The sequence below is a fragment of the Symphalangus syndactylus genome, chromosome 9 (assembly GCF_028878055.3).
Source record: "Symphalangus syndactylus isolate Jambi chromosome 9, NHGRI_mSymSyn1-v2.1_pri, whole genome shotgun sequence".
Classification (NCBI taxonomy): Eukaryota; Metazoa; Chordata; class Mammalia; order Primates; family Hylobatidae; genus Symphalangus; species Symphalangus syndactylus.
Window position 1 is genome coordinate 110,917,141 of NC_072431.2, and position 20,880 is coordinate 110,938,020.

The window sequence follows — 20,880 nt, forward strand, 5'->3', positions numbered from 1 at the left end:
CAAGTGGTCTGGCTACCTCGGCCTCCCAAAGTGCTAGGATTACAGGCGTGAGCCACCACACCTGACCACACCTGTCTTTTTAAAATCATAAAAGCCAGGCGTGGTGGCTCACTCCTGTAATCCCAGCACTTTGGGAGGCCGAGGCAGGTGGATCACGAAGTCAAAAGTTCGAGACCAGCCTGGCCAAGATGTAAAACCACGTCTCTACTAAAAACACAAAAATTAGCCGGGCAGGCACCTGTAATCCCAGCTACTCAGAAGGCTGAGGCAGGAGAATCTCTTGAACCCAGGAGACGGCGGTTGCAGTGAGCCAAGATTACGCCATTGCACTCTAGCCTGGGTGACAGAGCAAGACTCCATCTCAAAAAATTAAAAAAAAAAAAAAAAAAAAAAACATGACATAAAAAACTATTTTTGGCCAGATGGGGTCTCTAGATCTCTATTACCACAAATACCAACACTGGCCCTCAAAAATTTCAATTCTGATACCATTTCCATACTGCTATGAAGGTTAATAGTCTCGTGAGAAGAGTTTCTTATGATTCCTTTGACAACATCAAATTTAATTCCTAAATATGATTTGTCACTTCTTCCCCCACCCGCCCCCTCCCCGCCAAGACGGAGTCTTGCTCTGTTGCCCAGGCTGGAGTACAGTGGCACGATCTCAGCTCACTGCAACCTCCGCCTCCTGGGTTCAAGCAATTCTCTTGCCTCAGCCTCCTGAGTAGCTGGGATTACAGGCACCTGCCACCGCGCCTGGCTAATTTTTGTATTTTTAGTAGAGACGGAGTTCCACCATGTTGGCCAGGCTGGTCTCAAACTCCTGACCTCATGATCTGCCTGCCTCGGCCTCCCAAAGTTCTGGGATTACAGGCGTGAGCCACCGAGCCCAGCCTTAGCTTGATCTCAGCTCACTGCAACCTCTGCCTCCCGGGTTCAAGCCGATACTCCTGCCTTATCCTGCTGAGTAGCTGGGATTACAGGCGTGTGTGCCACCACACCCGGCTGATTTTTGTATTTTTAGTAAAGACGGGGTTTCACCATGTTGACCAGGCTGGTCTCGAACTCCTCAACTCAGCCTCCCAAAGTGCTGGGATTACAGGGTGAGCCACTGCGCCCGGCCTATCACTTCTTTAAAAACAAAACATTTGTGTGTGAAAAATATCTACACATTTATGGGATATGCATGCATTTTACTGTAGAAAAATTCATTATGAACATGGAAAAAATTTTATATCATGATCTAATGGTATCTCATGAAAGAACTAAAAGCCTACGTACTGAAAAAAAAGTGGAAAGGGGAGTGTAATTACCTACCTACACTTCGTTCCTGTAGAGCTTTGACTCCTTTATCCTATTTTTCTGTTTCTTTTTGGAGAGGTGTTTGGAAATTAGATAACTGAGATGGAAAACAGTATGTATATGGCTTTAAGAGCAATTAACTCTCCACTGGGTGCAGTGGCTCACGCCTGTAACCCCAGCACTTTGGGAGGCTGAGGTGGGAGGATCACAATCAGGAGTTAAGAGACCAGCCTGACCAATATGGTGAAACCCCGTCTCTACTAAAAATACAAAATTTAGCTGGGCGTGGTGGCGCGCACCTGTAGTCCCAGCTACTCAGGAGGCTGGGGCAGAAGAATCCTTGAAGGCAGGCAGAGGTTGCAGTGAGCCGAAATCATGCCACCACACTCCAGCCTGGGTGACAGAATGAGACTCCATCTCAAAAAAACAAAAGTAATTACCTCTCAATTGCAAGACAAAAGTTTGCTCCTTCTCACTTCTTTCTTGCTATCTAAAATCTATATATACACCACATAACTGTAAAGGCAAAAACCTTTAATTATTAGACAGGGACATTGTTATGGTCTGAATTTTGGCATCACCCATGAATGGGATTAGCACCCTTACGAAAGAGGCAAGAGAGGGCCAGGCGCGGTGGCTCACGCCTGTAATCCCAGCACTTTGGGAGGCCAAGGCAGGCAGATCACGAGGCCAGGCAATCAAGACTATCCTGGCTAACATGGTGAAACCTCGTCTCTACTAAAAAGAAAAAAAAGAAAAAAAAAAGAAAGAGGCAAGAGAGAACTGCCTTGCCTCTTCTCCCATAAAGATGCAACAAAACAGGCGCCATCTATGAAAAACAAGCCCTCAACAGACCAAATGTGCTGGTGGCTTGGTCTTGGACTTCCCAGCCTCCAGAATTGTGAGCAATAATTTCTGTTGTTAATATATTATCCAGTCTAGGCAAATGTACTAAGACAGATACCAAAATACTGCTGTGCGTACTGACCTCAGTTTGAACTTAGGAAACAATGAATTATTTCTACAGACTCTTTCCTACAAAAGGAAGATAACGTTGTTACACAAAACAGTGTATTCACTATTGTTTATTTATATTATGTCAAATATTAAACAATATTTAGAAAGCTTATTTCTAAAAAGAAAACTATATGTCATTTCAGTACCAGTCTGTTCTGTCTGAAAAAGAAAAATTAAGATGTCTTACATAAGAAACAGACTGTGGAAAATGACACAGCTGCCCCAATGTGCTCATTTATACAGAATGAACTCCAAATTCAAGACCCTAGAGCGGGTTCTCCATTTCTTGCCTAAAAGCAATTTAAAGGTGGCCGGGCATGGCGGCTTACCCTGTAATCCCAGCACTTTGGGAGGCCAAGGCAGGTGGATCACTTGGGGTCAGAAGTTCGAGGCCACCCTGGCCAACACGGTGAAACACTGTCTCTGCTAAAAATATAAAAATTAGCCGGGTGTGGTGGTGCACACCTGTAGTCCCAGCTACCCAAGAAGCTGAGACAGGAGAATCGCTTGAACCCAGGAGGTGGAGGTTTCAGTTAGCTGAAATCGCACCACTGCACTCCAGCGTGGGTGACAGAGATTTTGTCTCAAAATAACAAATAAATAAATAAAATAAAAGCAATTTAAAGGTGATGTTAGCTCAGTTTCTGGAGCAAAGGTACTTCCAACATCCACAGGGCCAAAAAAAAGAACTGATGCATGACTAAGATGGCAACAATCTAAAGCAATTTCTATGCTTGGGATGCTGCTATGAAAAAATGAGACCACTGCAAAACCATATTGCAATGAAAAAGATTACAGAATGGTTTTTTTTGTTTTGTTTTGTTTTTTGAAATGGACAGAGCTGGCAGGCAGAAAATAAGTAAAGACATAGCTGGACTCAGCAACACCATTCTTCAGGCGTATATAATGAGCATTGTAGACTACTACACTAGTAACTGCAGATTACACACTGTTCTTGAGCTCACATGGAACTTCTCATGAAGATATACCACATTCTAGGCCATAAGGCACATATTGACAAATTTTTAAAAATAGAAATCATACAATGTCTGCTTTCAGATCACAATGGAATTTAACTGGAAGTTCCTAACAGAAAGATACCCGCAAAACCCCCAAAACATTTGGAGATTTAAAAACACACTTTTAGAATAGTAGGCCAGGCGCGGTGGCTCACGCCTGTAATCCCAGCACTTTGGGAGGCCGAGGTGGGTGGATCACAAGGTCAGGAGTTCAAGAACAGCCTGGCCAACATGGCGAAACCCCATCTCTACTAAAAATACAAAAATTAGCTGGGCATGGTGGCGCATGCCTGCCTGTAATCCCAGCTACACGGGAGGCTGAAGCAGGAGAACTGCTTGAACTGGGAGCTGGGAGGCAGAGGTAGCAGTGAGCGACATTGAGCCACTGCACTCCAGCCTGGGCTACAGAGCGAGACTGTCTCAAAAACAAACAAACAAATAAAAAAGTACACTTATAGAATAGTGAAGAGTAGCCTCAAAAGAAAAAAACTAGCGGGCCCTGATATATCATCCTGAGAAACAGAATGCATTATTATAGTATCCTTATGGATTAGCCCAAAGCTAAGTACGTTCCATCAACAAAGCTAGAAATGCTTCCCCTTCCCTGAGGCATGTGCACTTGTCTAGTAGAAGAACCTCACCTTGAATTTATTCCAAAAGAGCCTCTCAAATGTTCAGCAGCAATTCCTAAAAAGAGGCCAGTCCAAATGTAATGCGATAAATCCCGCTCCCCCCACCAAAATCTGAATCTCTCATCATAGGAACAGGTGACCCTTGCTGTGAAGTTAGAGGATAGGCATACAAATAAATTTATATTACATTATCTACTAAATTTTTAAATGCACATGTTAAACACATGTGTATTATAACCCTAGCAATGAACAGCAAAAGTCTAAAGCCCAAATCCTTTACTTTATCCTTTACCCTGTAGAATATACACAAGGTATTATAAAACTACACAAATGTTAAATAATTAATCCAGAAACTGTTAACTGAAGTGCAAAATCATTAATATTTCTCTATGGCTACAAAAGCCTAACTATCAAAGTGTGCTGAGATAGGCTATTTTAAAGTACTGATTAAAAAAAAAAAATCTTCAGAGAAATTTATGATGGATGTCTCTTACCTCATAAATGTTGGGGTGCCACATTTTGGTCAAGAATCTGAAGGTAGGTGGTGAATAGGGGTAGTCAATAGGAAATTTAATATGCGCCTGAAAAGAAAAAAAATGAAATGCTAATAAATGAGACTATAACTTATTCATCTGCCTAATAATTCACCCTATTACACCCCACAGAAACAAGGCTCCTTTCATAGAGTAAACTCTTGAGATTAAAGTAGCTCAGACATATTTTGTTATCCCCAGTGCCAGGGTCATTAGTATGTTCTTACAGCATCCCTTCAAATATTTATAAAAGCCTTTTTTTTTTTTTTTTTTTAAGACGGAGTCTCACTCTGTCAGCAGGCTGGAGTGCAGTGACGTGACCTCAGCTCACTGCAATCTCCACCTCCCAGGTTCAAGCGATTCTCCTGCCTCAGCCTCCCGAGTAGCTGGGACTACAGGTGCACGCCACCACGTCCAGCTAATTTTTGCATTTTTAGTAGAGACGGGGTTTCACCATGTTGGCCAGGATGGTCTCAATCTCTTGACCTTGTGATCTACCTGCCTCGGCCTCCCAAAGTGCTGGGATTACAGGTGTGAGCCACTGTGCCCTGCCCCTATAAAAGGCTATTTTAAGTCACCAAAACTCACACACTCACTCACATACACAAACATACATAATTTTAACTTGGCTCACGAGTGAAAAACAGTACTCTGTACATTTTATTTTTATAACAAAATAATCTAATTTTAGGGTACACAATATGGAACAACGGTATTTTTCTTTTTACTCACATAATTTAACTGTCATTCTATCACCCAGAAATAATAAATGCTGACATTGCTGATTTCCTTTACAAAACTTATTTTTAAAAACTTCAACATACCGTATTTTGTATTCTGCTTTTTTCACCTATATCACATTGTAAACATTTTTTTACACCATAAAATATTCTCTCTACATGGGTGACTGACAGTATCTGCATTATACTCCATCAAATGTATACCTACATGAACCATTTTATAAAACTATTTCCTTATTTTGGGCATTTGGGTTGTTTCTCACACCTTTGCTGTTACAAATCCTGCTGCAGTGAAGGTCCTTTGCAGTATCCCTGTATTTTCTATATGAAGAAATCCAGAAAACCTGAAAAGTTCTGTCTTCCATAAAAGCAATGAGAAAATTGCCAAAAATTATAAGCATCAACATTTTCAGAATTCCAGAAAATAACCAGAGGCTTGCAACAATTCAAGGAGTAGATATTTAAAGAAAATGGCTGACATTCAGTAAGAACATCAAGCTATGTGATTTTAACTTACCCTAATCCAATCTCCTATACTCTAGCTGTGCAGCAGCCTTAAAACACATTCAAAGTAAAAACCAAGGAAGCTGACAGGCCCTGGAGAGGACAGAATGGGCTGGCATTTCGCCAAAGCCTTACTCCTAGAGAATTGTCATTAGTTTACCTTTCTTATGGTTCCCTAGAAAACTCCACTTGCAAGGCTGTCTACATGTGATCGGATTTGGAGCTTGGCCAATATGAAAACATTTTCCTTGGCAGCTTTGATGAAAACAATGGCAGGCAACTATTTAATCTTAAAGGTACCTGAGGCAGTGGAAAATACAAAACAGACTAACCAAAAAACGTTAAGGAAAAGCTGGGCTGGGCTAAGAGTTGTCCATTATGGTTCTGAAAAGCTCTGACAAATTATTGTGAGTCTATAATACCATGACAATGTGTAGAGCTATGCACATGCCAGCACTATGTGCATGCTCAGGAAAGCCCTAAGAAGGCCCTAACTTTATACCTCTGGCTTAACTTGAGAATGTATGCAACAAGAAAGTAAAGAGTTTGCAAATGACTGTCTGAATTAAGTTGAAGACATGCAATGACACATATGCAGAGCCTCTCCACAAATTCTAGGTAACTAACTGGTTCTAGAAAACCAAGAAAATCTCTGTTCAATCATTACCTGACCACTAAGCTGAGTGGAGAATTCACTGGCCACACATAACAAATAATATCGACATTATATAATTAGGTAAGAGAAGTCAACAGTAATTACAACAGGAGCAGCAATGGCAACAACAAAAACCCTGGGGAAGAGGAGAATTGGATTTCTGCAGGTGCCACTGTATATTATTTAAATTTCTAGTTTTCAGCAAAATATTACAAGGTATGAACAAAGTATGGTCCATACAACAGGAGAAAAAAAAAGAATCAATAGAAACTGGAAACCTAAGTATTAAAGTTACTAGGCAAAGACTTAAGTCAGCTTATCTTTAAACCTTTAAACATTTCAAAGGACTAAAGAAAATCATGGCTAAAGAACTTAAAGGAAAGCATGAGAATGATGTCTCACCCATAAATACTGAATATCAGTAATGAGATAAATTATTTTTAAAAATCCACAAAAAGTGGTGGCTCACGCCTGTAATCCCAACACTTTGGAGGGCTGAGGCAGGTGGATCCCTTGAGCCCAGAATTTCAGACAAGCCTAGGCAAGGTAGCGAGACCCTATCTCTACAAAAAATTTAAAAATCAGTCGGGTACGGTGGTGTCTGTGGTCCCAGCTACATAGAAGGCTGAGGTGGGAGGATCACTTGAGCCCAGGAGGTGGGGCTGCAGTGTGCTATGATCATACCACTGCACTCAGGGCTGGGCAACAGAGGAAGAGCCTGTCTCAAAAAAAAAAAAGAGGTGGGGGTTGGGGGTGGGAGGGGAAAGAGACAGAGAGAGATTCTTAAGTTGTTTAAGTACAAAAACTGTTGATTCTTTGAGACAGGGTCTTGCTCTGTCACCCAGGCTAGACAGAGTGCACTGGGTTACAGCTCACTGCAACCCTGACATTCTGGGCTCAAGTGATTCACCCACCTCAGCCACCTGAGTAGATGGGACTACAAGCATGCACCTCTAAGCCCAGCTAATTTTTTTGTGGGGCTGGAGGTTTCATCATGTTGCCCAGGCTGGGTCTCGAACTCCTGGGCTCAAGCAATCCCCACGCCTCGGCCTCCCAAAGTGCTGGGATTTACAGATGTGAGCAACCACAACTGGCCTGTTCATTCCTTTTGATGAAGGAATGGGGAAGAGGAGAATTGGAAGTACAAAAACTGAAATTAAAAAAAAAATTAGGTGCTGAGCAACAGATTTGAGCAGGTAGAAAAAATAGTGAATTTGAAGATAGGTCAATTTATTGACCTTATTCTTTTTTTTTTTTTTTTTTGAGACAGAGTCTTGCTCTGTCACCAGGCTGGAGTGCAGTGGTGCAATCTCGGCTCACTGCAACCTCCACCTCCCAGGTTCAAGTGATCCTCCTGCCTCAGCCTCCTGAGTAGCTGGGACTACAGGGGCATGCCACCATGCCCAGCTAATTTTTTGTATTTTTTAGTAGAGACGGGGTTTCACCATGTTGGCCAGGATGGTGTCGATCTCTTGACCTCGTGATCTGCCTGCCTCGGCCTCCCAAAATGCTGGGATTACAGACATGAGCCACCGCACCTGGCCTTATTGATCTTATTCTTTTAAGGGGGAGTAGTGGAAATCCCAATTTATAGCTGATTCATCAGGAGTATAGGTCTGCCACAGGCATCCGAAATGGAGGCAGTCTTTCTTGTGGGACTGAGTCCTTAACCTATAGAATCTGATGCTATCTCCAGGTAGACAGCGTCAACAATGAATTGAATTGGAGGACTAAGATAAGAGAGAAACGGCCGGGCGCAGTGGCTCACGCCTGTAATCCCAGCACTTTGGGAGGCCGAGGTGGGCGGATCACCTGAGGTTGGGAGTTCGAGACCAGCCTGACTAACATGGAGAAACCTCATCTCTACTAAAAATACAAAATTAGCCGGGCGTGGTGGTGCGTGCCTGTAATCCCAGCTTCTTGGGGGGCTGAGGCAGGAGAATCACTTGAACCCGGGAGGCGGAGGTTGTGGTGAGCCGAGATCGTGCCATTGCACTCCAGCCTGGGCAACAAGAGCAAAACTCCGTCTCAAAAAAAAAAAAAAAAAAAAAAGATAAGAGAGAAACTATAAAATTCTTAAAAGAAAACATAGGTGTAAATCTTCATAACCTTGCATTCACTAAGTTTTGTAGATGTGACACCAAGAACACAAGGAACAAAAGTAAAAAGAAATGGGACACAATTAAAATTATTATTATTTTTGAGATAGAGTCTTGCTCTGTTGCCCAAGCTGAAGTGCAGTGGCATGATCTCAGCTCACTGCAACTTCCACTTCCTGGGTTCAAGCGATTCTCCTGCCTCAGCCTCTTGAGTAGCTGGGATTACAGGCATGTGCCACCACTCCTGGCTAATTTTTGTATTTTTAGTAGAGACGGGGTTTCGCCATGTTGGCCAGGATGGTCTCAAACTCTTGACCTCAGGTGACCCGTCCGCCTCAGAATCCCGAAGTGCTAGGATTACAGGTATCAGCCACTATCCTCGGCCCAAGGTTTCTTTTTCAGATGACAATGTATTCTAAAATTGATTTTGGTGATGGTTACACGACTTTGTGAATATGCTAGAAACCACTAAACTATATACTTTAATAAATGGGTGAACTGTATGACATATGCATTAAAATCACAGTAAAGCTGATTAGGGGGAAAAAAGGCTGGAGCCCAAACACCCAGGTCCCTCAGAGACCTTGGTTTCTAAAATATCATTATTTGGCCGGCATGGTGGCTCAAGCCTGTAATCCCAGCACTTTTGGAGCCCTAGGCGGGTGGATCACGAGGTCAGGAGTTCAAGACCAGCCTGGCCAAGATGGTGAAACCCCATCTCTAGTAAAACTAAAAATTAGCCAGGCGCAGTGGCAGGTGCCTGTAATCCCAGCTACTCGGGAGGCTGAGGCAGTAGAATTGCTTGAACCCAGGCAGGAGAGGTTGCAGTGAGCCAAGATTGCACCACTGCACTCCAGCCTGGGCGATAGAATGAGACTCCGTCTCAAAAGATAAATAAAATAATATAAAATATCATTATTCAATAAAAGGAACCAGGGCCCTTTGGTGAAACACCTGATTCTAGATCTGTGGCAGGAAAAACAAAAGACAAGCCTAGAGCACCTTATAATGCCAAAAAGTAAGTGCTAAAGAAAACAAATTGGAGTATTTCAAAACAGCATAGGAGCCAACCTGCAAGAGCTCCTAATGGCCAAAACTAGAACAATCTAAGCTATAAAATACATAATGTAATACTGTTACCCAAAATATGAAATAAATATAAATGAGTACATACTGATAAGTATTACTGAATATAAAAATACTGGTGGAGAAGGGTCAAATCTTCCTTACAGTAGTACTACAAATAATCATAATCCATATTCAGGTGGTGAAGTTGAATTCCCCTTTCCTAGAGTGTGGGCTGGATTTAATGACTCGCTTTCTAACAATAGAGTATGGCAAGAAATAGTAGCTCTACCGTAGAGAAATCTGGCAGACATGTTAACCAAGTGATCAAGGTTAACATCACTAGCGGTAAATCATATTGGTATCAAGACCTCCCTGATATGATGTGGTAAGAAAGATACTTCACCTTTGTGGTATTCTTCCCCCAAAATCTATAACCCCATTCTAGTCATGAGAAAAACATCAGATAACCCAAATGGAGGAATATTCTGCCAAATCTGACCCATCCTCTTCAAAAATTGTCAAGGTCACAAAAAATAAGGAAAGACGGAGTAACCATCAAAGACTGGAGGAGACTAAAAAGACGAGACAACTAAATATACTGTGATATCCTGAACTGGACTCTGAAATAAGATGATGATATGGAGGCACAGGAGAATACAGAGTGGGTGCTAATGAGTATGGGGATTCTTTTTGAGATGATGAAATATTCTGGAGTTAGATGGTGGTGATGGCTGTACAACCATCTGAATATACTAAAAACCACTGAACTATATACTTTAAAAGGGTGAATTTTATGGTATATGAATTATACCTTAATTAATACATTAGTGCAGAAACTGGTGAAATCTAAACTAAACTAACTCGAGGTTAGTTAATAAAGCTGGAGTGGCTATCTGAATAACAGAGAAAGTATACTTTAGAACAAAAAATATTATCACAGATAAAGAGGGTAATTTCATAAGGGGATCAATTCACAAAGACATAATATTAACTGTGTGTGCACCTAGTAACAACAGAGCTTTAGAACACGAAATGATTAACTAAAAACTTTTATCCACCAAATGGAAAAATAGAAAAATGCACAATTACAGTTGAAGATATCATCACTTCTCTCTCAACAATCTAAAGCAGTGGTCCCCAACCCTTTTGGCACCAGGGACTGATTTTATTGAAACAATTTTTCCATGGACAAGAGGACGGAGGAGTGGGAAGGGTAGTGAGGTGGGTGTTTGGGGATGAAACTGTTCCACCTCAAATCATCAGGCATTAGTCAGATTCTCATAAGGAACACTCAACCTAGATCCCTCACATGCCCAGTTCACAACAGGGTTCGCACTCCTTGAGAATCTAATGCCCGGGCTGATCTGACTGGAGGCCGAGCTCACCTCCTGCTGTGCGGCCTACTTCCTAACAGGCCACAAAGTGGTATCAGATCAGTATCGGGTAGGGACCCCTGGTTTAAAGTACAAGGAGACAAAAACTCAGTAAGGATACAGAAGACAACATGCCACCAAACAACAGCAGCATACAAATTATTTTTGTGGACACACAGAACACGCACCAAGACATACCATATTCTGGAACGTACAACATCTATCTACAACATCTAAACGTACAACATCTAAAGTTTAAAGAAATGACATAATACATAGCATATTCTTTGACCACAATGAATTAAGCTAGAAATTTTGATTTTCTAAATTCAAAGATATTTAGTAAATCCCCAAATATTTGGAAATTACATAACTGTACAAATCACAGTATAAAGAGGAAGCCACAATGTTACTTAGAAAATTGTTTAATTGAACATGAAAAAAATGACATGAAAATCTGTAACATATACCTAAAGCAATACTCAAATGGAAATTTTTAGAATTGCTTACACTGGAAAAGATGTAGGTCTCATTTCAATAATAGAAGCTTCTACTTAAGAAATGAGAAAAATACAAAATTAGGCCAGTTTCAGTGGCTCACACCTACAATCCCAGCACTTACTTAGGGAGGCCGAGGCGGGTGGATTGCTTGAGCACAGGAGTTGGAAAGCAGCCCGAGCAACACGGTAAGACCTCATCTTTACAAAAAATACAAAAAGTTGCCAGGAATGATGGTGCACCCCTGAGGTCCCAGCTACTTGGGAGGCTGAGGTAGAAGGATCACTTAAGTTTGGGAGGTTGAGGCTGCAGTGAATCATAATCTTGCCACTGCACTCCAGCCTGGGTGCCACAGTGAGACCTTGTCTCAAAAAAAAAAACAAAACAAACAAACAAAATTAAAAAAAGAGGAAAGAAGACAAACTATGAAATTAAACTAAAAGCAAGCAGAAGAAAGAGAACTGACATAAAAGCAGAAATCAATTAAATTAAACAAAACACCATCTCAAAAAAAAAAAAAAATGTCTTGTGACCAGGCGCCATGGCTTGTGCCTGTAATTCCAGCACTTTGGGAGGCCTAGGTGGGCAGGTTGCTTGAGTTCAAGACTAGTCTGGGCAACATGGTAAAACCCCATCTCTACAAAAAATACAAAAATTTGCCAGGCGTGGTGGACGTGCCTGTAATCCCAGCTACTCAGGAGGCTGAGGTGGGAAAATCACCTGAGCCCAGGAGGTTGAGTCTGCAGTAAGCTGTGATCACGCCACTGCACTCCAGCCTGGGTGACAGAGAGACCCTGTCTCAAAAAAAAGTCTTGTTAAGATTACTTAGGATACTAAGAGAAATCTTTGCAGTGATGCATGAAAATTTATGTAGAATAGATGATATGCACCAATACAATAAAAGGTAGCACAGGATAGCAGTAAAGAACACTGACTCAAGAAGCCAGGACTATCTGGGTTTGAATCCTGACTCTACAACTCAGCTGTTATCTTAAGCAATCCTTACTTAATTTATATTGATCAACTGATTGATTGACTGATTAAGACAGGGTTGGGCCGGGCGCGGTGGCTCACGCTTGTAATCCCAGCACTTTGGGAGGCCGAGGCGGGCGGATCACGAGGTCAGGAGATCGAGACCACGGTGAAACCCCGTCTCTACTAAAAAAAATACAAAAAATTAGCCGGGCGTGGTGGCAGGCGCCTGTAGTCCCAGCTACTCAGAGAGGCTGAGGCAGGAGAATGGCGTGAACCCGGGAGGTGGAGCTTACAGTGAGCCGAGATTGCGCCACTGCACTCCAGCCTGGGCGACAGAGCGAGACTCCGTCTCAAAAAAAAAAAAAAAAAAAAAGACAGGGTTAAGCTGTCACCCAGGCTAGAGTACAGTGGCACAAATATGGACCACTGCCAGCCTTGACCTCACAGGCTCAAGCGATCCTGCCCCAGCCTCCTGAGCAGCTGAGACCACAGGCCATGCCACCATGCCCAGCTAAATTTTTGATTTTTTGTAAAGATTTCACCATTTTGCCCAGGCTGGTCTCAAACTTCTGGGCTCAAGCAATCCTCCCACTTTGGCCTCCTAAAATGCTGGGACTCTGTATAGTCCTAATTAGGGAAAAGGAGTCAGGCTAGTGGGACCGAGGGAAAAGCAATAAAAGAAAGCAGGTAAGCCACAAGTCAGCCTTTCTTCATCGTCCAGGACACATAAGTCTTCCTGTGCAAATAACTCACAATCTTCCTGTGCCCAACTATCACCACACACCTGCAAGTTAGCTCACTGCAACCTTGGCGTTTTCAGTACTCCACAAAGCCCTCTTCAGCATACAGCATAAACACTATCCTATAAAATCTCTAGCAAGCTTTTGTTTCTCTGCAGTTGGCTTCCCTCTGGCAGGCTGCTGGTTGCCTCGCTCGCAATGTATTTTCCTATGTTCTCTAATAAACCTGCCTTTTTTTTGTAAATTTGAAACGGGGTCTCACTCTGTCAACCAGGCTGGAGTGCAGTGGTGCAATCTTGGCTCATGGCAACCTCCATCTCCGAGATTCAAGTGATCCTCCCATCTCAGTCTCCAGAGTAACTGGGACTATAGATGTGCACCACCAGGTCTGGCTAATTTTTCATTAATTTTTGTAGGGACAGGGTTTTGCCGTGTTTCCAAGACTGGTCTCGAACTCCTGGGCTCAATGATCCTCCTGCCTCAGCCTCTCTAAATGCTGGGATTACAGGCGTGAGCCACTGCACCTGGCCTGCCTTCCTTTACTTACAACTGCCTCAGTAAATTACTTTAGTAAGTTTGGACCTGGGCCACTGGTCCAAACAGCCATCGTTCTCCTGGACAGATCCCTGAGCCGCTGCGTATTGCTCAATTACTTAATTTATATCTCAGTTTCCTCACCAGTAAAAAGGGGATAATAGTACTTATTTAATGCGTTTGTATGAGGATTAAATGAGGTAATGTTTGAACAATGTTTAGAACTGTGCCTGACAAATAAAAGCTATAAAAATATAAATAGGTGGATGGGTGCAGTGGCTCACGCCTGTAATCTCAGCACTTTGGGAGGCTGAGGTGGGCAGATCACCTGAGGTCAGGAGTTCAAGACCAGCCTGGCCAACATGGTGAAACCCCATCACTTACTAAAAATACAAAAATTAGCTGGGCGTGATGGCAGTTGCCTGTAATCCCAGCTATTCAGGAGGCTGAGGAAAGACGGAGGGGGGCAGAGAGAGAGAGAGAGAGAGAGGCAAAAATCATGAAGGCTGTTTCATATATTGCTAATTTTCACTGTTTTATCTCTTTTACCTACTTGCCCTTAGATTATAATACTATCAGCTTTAGATAAGACAACTGGAAAGATTAATACCAACCTTAAGACTTTGATGATTATGGAATTAGTTTTCCTAGAGCCTTACCAAACCTAATTATATTCTACTTAAATCTTAATAAATATTGGTTAGTAGTATTAATGGAGTTTCTGTATTTTCTCTAAGCATCTACTAATATTTTGAATTATTCTTGAACTTTCAGCTTTTTGACCATTATCTACTATATAATTTTTTTCTTTTGAGACAGAGTCTCGCTCTGTCGCCCAGGCTGGAGTGCAGTGGCGCGATCTCGGCTCACTGCAAGCTCCGCCTCCTGGGTTCACGCCATTCTCCTGCCTCAGCCTCTCCCAGTAGCTGGGACTACAGGCGCCCGCCACCACACCCAGCTAATTTTTTTTGTATTTTTAGTAGAGACGGGGTTTCACTGTGGTCTTGATCTCCTGACCTCGTGATCCGCCCGCCTCAGCCTCCCAAAGTGCTGGGATTACAAGCGTGAGCCACCGCGCCCGGCCCACTATACAATTTTTTAAAACTACCTCCATCACGCTTATAATCCCAGCACTTTGGGAGGTCGAGGCGGGCGGATCACGAGGTAAGGAGATCGAGGCCATCCTGGCTAACATGGAGTAACCCCATCTCTACTAAAAACACAAAAAATTAGCTGGGCATAGGTGGCGGGCACCAGTAGTCCCAGCTACTCGGGAGGCTGAGGCAGGAGAATGGCATGAACCTGGGAGGCGGAGCTTGCAGTCAGCCGAGATCGCACCACTGCACTCTAGCCTGGGCAACAGAGTGAGACTCCGTCTCAAAAAAAAAAAAAAAAAAAAAAAAAAAAAATCAATCATAAGTAGTTTTAATGTGACCCTTTTGACTTTATTCTAGAAGTATTTTTTTTTTTTTTAAGATGGAGTTTCGCTCTGTCACCCAGCTCACTGCAACCTCCACTTCCCAAATTCAAGCTGTTCTCTTGCCTCAGCCTCTGGAGTAGCTGGGATTACAGGCATGTGCCAACACGCCTGGCTAATTTTTGTATTTTTAGTACAGTTGGGGTTGCACCATGTTGGCCAGGCTGGTCTCGAACTATTTATTTTATTTGTTTTTGAGATGGAGTCTCACTCTATCGCCCAGGCTGGAGTGCAGTGGCACGATCTCGGCTCGCTGCAAGCTCCACCTCCCGAGTTCACGTCATTCTCCTGCCTCAGCCTCCCGAGTAGCTGGGACTACAGGCGCCCTCCACCATGCCCGGCTACATTTTTTGTATTTTTAGTAGAGACGGGGTTTCACCATGTTAGCCACGATGGTCTCGATCTCCTGACCTCGTGATCCGCCCGCCTCGGCCTCTCAAAGTGCTGGGATTACAGGCGTGAGCCACCGCCCCCGGCCTTATGATTGATTTTTTTAAAGCATCATGCCTAAAGTATGCTTACATTACCACTAGAAGAGGTAACATTGGTTGGTGTGCTTCTGGTAAGGCTATTTAAATTGTACTAAGAACTCTTTCAGAGGAGTTTATAATCCTCAACTATTTAGCTGAAGTTAACATTCAGGGGGAATATCCTGCTGTAATGCTTCCCTGAGCAATTATACAATTTTATCTCTATCTCTATTATTTTACTTATTTTTCAGAACCTTATTAACTGTTTATTTATTTACTTATTTTTGAGGCAGAGTCTCGCTCTGTCGCCCAGGCTAGAGTGCAGTGGCACAATCTTGGCTCACTGCAACCTCCACCTCCCGGGTTCAAGCAATTCTCCTGTTTCAGTCTCCCGAGTAGCTACAGGCGCATGCCACCACACCTGGCTAATTTTTGTATTTTTAGTAGAGACAGGGTTTCACCATGTTAGTCAGGCTGGTCTCCAACTCCTGACCTCAGGTGATCCACCTGCCTTGGCCTCCCAAAGTGCTGGGATTACAGGTGTGAGCCACCATGCCCAGTCCTTATTAACAATTTAAACATACTATTTCACATGTATATGGTGACCTATAGTTATCTATGTCTTACCTCATACACATATTTAATACTCCTACTTCAGCCAACTTGTCACTGAAATTTCTTTCCTTTTTGAAATTTTATGAAATAAGATATAACTTGCTGTAAACATATGAATATGAGATCTCATACCATTTCAGTTATATTCACAGAACAACATAACAATTTTAAAAGAAGAAGGGAACGTACTAGAATCAGTAGCCCTGTGTTGTAGCCCTGGCATGATTCTTGACTATTTAATTTACATTTTTCTATCTTTTATTTGTCAGGCACAATTCTAAACATTGTCTTTGCTAGGCCTCTGACCTTAGGTCAACTCATTTAAATCTCTAGATTTCAAGTTCCTTTTTATATAAAATGGCGAAAAACACTGACCCTAGGGAGTTATCATGAGGATCATATACAAATTTTAAGAGAACCTTCAAAAATGGATCCCAAGACACAATTATTTTTTATTTTTTAGAGACAGAGTCTCACTATGTTGCCCAAACTCAAGACCTGAAGTGATTTTCCCACCTCAGCCTACTGAGTAGCTGGGACTACAGGGGTATGGCACCACACCTGGCTCCAAGATAATCTTAAATCATCAAATCAAAGGTTAAATCATTATCATTGTATTCAGGAGCATTAATAAATACTGAAGTATTTTCCACAAGAAGTAAAAGGGAAAATAAAATTCAATATATTAGAAAATTTGCTCTTACCCATTATAGATCTTCATAATTTCAGGGTATGATTTGAACAAACTAAATTTATGAGAACAAGGGAAATGTAAACATTGACTGGATATTAAGGAATTACGAGCTTTTTTAGTTGTGATAATAGTATTACAGTTAGGTCTCAAAAATACATGTTATTTAGTTGGTGCTGTAGTAATTTTCATTTAAAGTTTTTTAAAAAGTAAAACAAAACTTGTCCAGGCACAGTGGCTCACACCTGTAATCCCAGCACTTTGGGAGGTTGAGGCAGGTGGGTCACAAGGTCAGGAGTTTGAGACCAGCCTGGCCAATTAAAAAAAAAAAGGTAAAACAAAACATATTTTAAAAATACATTTTGAGGCCGGGTACAGTGGCTCATGCCTATAATCCCAGCACTTTGAGAGGCTGAGGCGGGAGGATCAACTTGAGCCCAGGAGTTCAAGACCAGCCTCAGCAACATAGCGAGACCCCCAACTCTACAAAAAAATTCTTTAAAATTAGCCAGCCATGGTGGTGTGCACTTGTAGTCCCGGCTACTCAAGAGGCTGAGGTGGGAAGATCACTTGAACCCAGGCTGCAGTGAGCTATGATCCTCACATTGCACCCCAGCCTGGGAGACAGGTGGAGACCCTGTCTTAAAACAAACAAACAAACAAACAAAAAACTATTCTGAAATTTTCACAAATGAAATGAAAAGTAGAAATTAATTACAAAATAAAATGGGGGGGCGGGTAGGATAAAGATAATAATAATATATATACATATATAAAAACAATGTGTGCATATATATTTCTTCATATGCATTATGTATATATTTTAAAAGACTGAAAAGACACATTCCTAACCATTAACAATGATTAGCTCAGGAACAGAGGGCAAGGGAAGAAGAACGGGGCATTTAAAGAACTTTGTAACTTCTTTATGACTGATACAATGAACATGTTATTATTTTTATAAACTGAAAAAAGATTTTTCACTTGTGAATCTTCTATACAATGGTCTATACCTACTTTGCACTGAAAATTGACATCTGCAATGATACACTCAATTAAGTTTGAAAATATAAAATCTAAGTTAAGGCTGGGCGCGGTGGTTCATGCCTGTAATCCCAGCACTTTGGGAGGCCGAGGCAGGCAGATCACTTGAAGTCAGGAGTTCAACACCAGCCTGGCCAACATGGTGAAACCCCATCTCTACTAAAAATACAAAAATTAGCCAGGCATGGCAGCGGGCACCTGTAATCCCAGCTACTTGGGAGGCTGAGACAGGAGAATCGCTTGAACCCAGGAAGTGGAGGTTACAGTGAGTGGAGATTGTGCCATTGCACTCCAGCCTGGGTGACAGAACAAAATTCTGTCAAAAAAAAAAAAAAAATTTAGGCCAGACACAGTGGCTGGCTCATGCCTGAAACCCTAGCACTTTGGGAGGCCAAGGCAGGCGGATCACTTGAGCCCAGAAGTTCAAGTTCAGCCTGGACAACATGGTGAAACCCCGACTCCACACACACCGTAATTTTTTTAACTTAGCCAGGCATGATGGCTTGAGCCTATAGTCCCAGCCACTCAGGATGCTCAGGTGGGAGTATCCACTTGAGCCTGGGAGGTCAAGTATGCAGTGAGCCGTGATGGTAGCACTGCACTCCAGCCTACATGACAGAGCGAGACCTGGCCCCTCCCCAAAAAAGTTTTAATATAAATTATAGGATATTTTTCATTCGAAATTGTGTACATATGAAATCTATGAGTTATAACTGAACTTCCTTAGGAAGTTTGATAGCCTTAGGGAGTCTTATGTTTAGGTCACATGTGGAATTATCTTTACTTTGCAGCTATACAGTGCATATACATAAGCATTGGTTCTTTCTGCAGTAACCTTTTATTCAAGTTATCAATAAACTTTTGCTTAATCATGCTGTTAAACTGTAAAAACAATAACTTAGTGTTCATTATATCTAGAAGTCACAGTTGGTTGTCCAGCCCTAAATTACCTAGGAGAAATTTTACCATTGCTGTGCTAAGGGGTGGGGGAAAAAAACAGCAGCACAAAATTAAAGAGAAAAATTACTTTCATTTACCTACAGGTCCATTTAATTAAGTTAAAGTAGTATCTATGATATTAAATCTTTTTTTTTTTTTTTTAAGACGGAGTATTGCTCTGTCGCTCAGGCAGGAGTGCAGTGGCGCGATCTCCGCTGACTGCAACCTCCACCTCCCAGGCTCAAGCAATTCTCCCGTCTCACCCTCCCAAGTAGCTGGGATTACAGGTGCCTGCTACCACGTCTGGCTAATTTTTGTATTTTTAGTAGAGATGAGGTTTCACCATGTTGGCCAGGCTGGTCTCAAACTCCTGACCCCAAGTGATCAACCTGCCTCAGCCTCCTAAAGTGCTGGGATTACAGGCGAGAGCCACAGAGCCCGGCCTGATATGAAATCTTAACCATTTATTTCTGAAACTGTTAAGCAAGTGTACTAAAGTGTATCTGCTAACCAAATTCATACACACACCAAATCTTTTTTTTTTTTTTTTTTTTTTTGAGATGGAGTTTCGCTCTTGTTGCCCAGGCTGGAGTGCAATGGCACGGTCTTGACTCACTACAACCTCCACCTCCCAGGTTCAAGCGATTCTCCTGCCTCAGCCTCCTGAGTATCTGGAATTACAGGCACGTGCCACCATGCCCTGTTAATCTTGTATTTTTAGTAGAGACGGGGTTTCTCCATGTTGGTCAAGCTGGTCTTGGCCTCCCGACCTCAGGTGATCTGCCTGCCTCGGCCTCCCAAAGTGCTGGGATTACAGGCGTGAGCCACTGTGCCTGGCGCCTCAATTTTTAAATATTGAAGTTTACCATTAAAAAAAAATTATCCTCTGTAACTTCCTCTCAATTGTGCTGTTAACCTAAAAACTGCTCTGAAAGATTTTGAAACAAGGTCTCTGTCACCAAGACAAGTGCCATGGCATGATCACAGCTCACTGCAGCCTCAATCTTCTGGGTTCAAGTGAACCTCCTGCCTCAGCCTCCCAAATAGCTGGAACTACAGGTATACACCACCATGCCTGGATAACTTTTTTTTTTTTTGGTAGAGATAGTTCCCCATGTTCCCCAGGCTGGTCCCGAACTCCTGGACTCAAGAGATCCTCCTGCCTCAGTCTCCCATGGTCCCTCATGCTTGTAATCCCAGCTTGAGCCACCATGCCCAGCTAAAAAATTGTCTTTAATTAAAAAAATTATTCATGAGGTAAAGTTTTGAATTTGACCTATATATCAGCTGTCTCAAGAAATACAGGAAATAGGCCGGGCGCGGTGGCTCATACCTGTAATGCCAGTACTTTGGGAGGCCGAGGCAGGCGGATCACGGGGTCAGGAAATCGAGACCATCCTGGCTAACATGGTGAAAACACGTCTCTACTAAAAAAATACAAAAAATTAGCCACGCATGGTGGCACGCGCCTGTAGTCCCAGCTACTCAGGAGGCTGAGGCTGGAGAATTGCTTGAACCCGGGGGGTGGAGGTTGCAGTGAGCCAAGATCACGCCACTGTACTCCAGCCTGGGTGACACAGCAAGACTCCGTCTCAAAAAAAATAAATACGGAAATGAATCTGAGACGTCACACCTCAATAGAAGCAATTGTTACAGAAGTTAATTACAATCTTGAGAGGCTCTTTTTCAGGCAACTCCTTACATCTTTTTTGACTACTACGCAAACTCCTAAGAACAAGTACTTCCCTAGTCCATCGCAAATAGAATTAAAAATAAATAAATAAAAAGAACAAGTACCTCCAAAATACATTTCTGTACCATTACCACATATGTCCTCCCTAAAATGCTTGAACCACTCACAAGCATGTCCTATTTAAATTAATTTTTAAAGTTTCAACTCACCCTGACAATGGACTAAGTGTACCCTCAATGAAATCAATGAACTCATCAGACAC

At 42.4% G+C, this 20,880-nt stretch overlaps 1 protein-coding gene across 2 annotated transcripts in view; it reads right to left on the reverse strand.

Annotated features, from left to right (window-relative positions):
• The window catches only part of UBE2R2 (ubiquitin conjugating enzyme E2 R2), a 108,129-nt gene that overhangs the window by 29,855 nt on the left and 57,394 nt on the right, over nt 1-20,880 (reverse strand). For both annotated transcript variants that reach the window (XM_055293927.2, XM_055293926.2), the window contains exon 2: nt 4,465-4,551. In XM_055293927.2, coding sequence (XP_055149902.1) covers nt 4,465-4,551 — 87 coding nt within the window. The remainder of the gene's footprint in view (nt 1-4,464; nt 4,552-20,880) is intronic.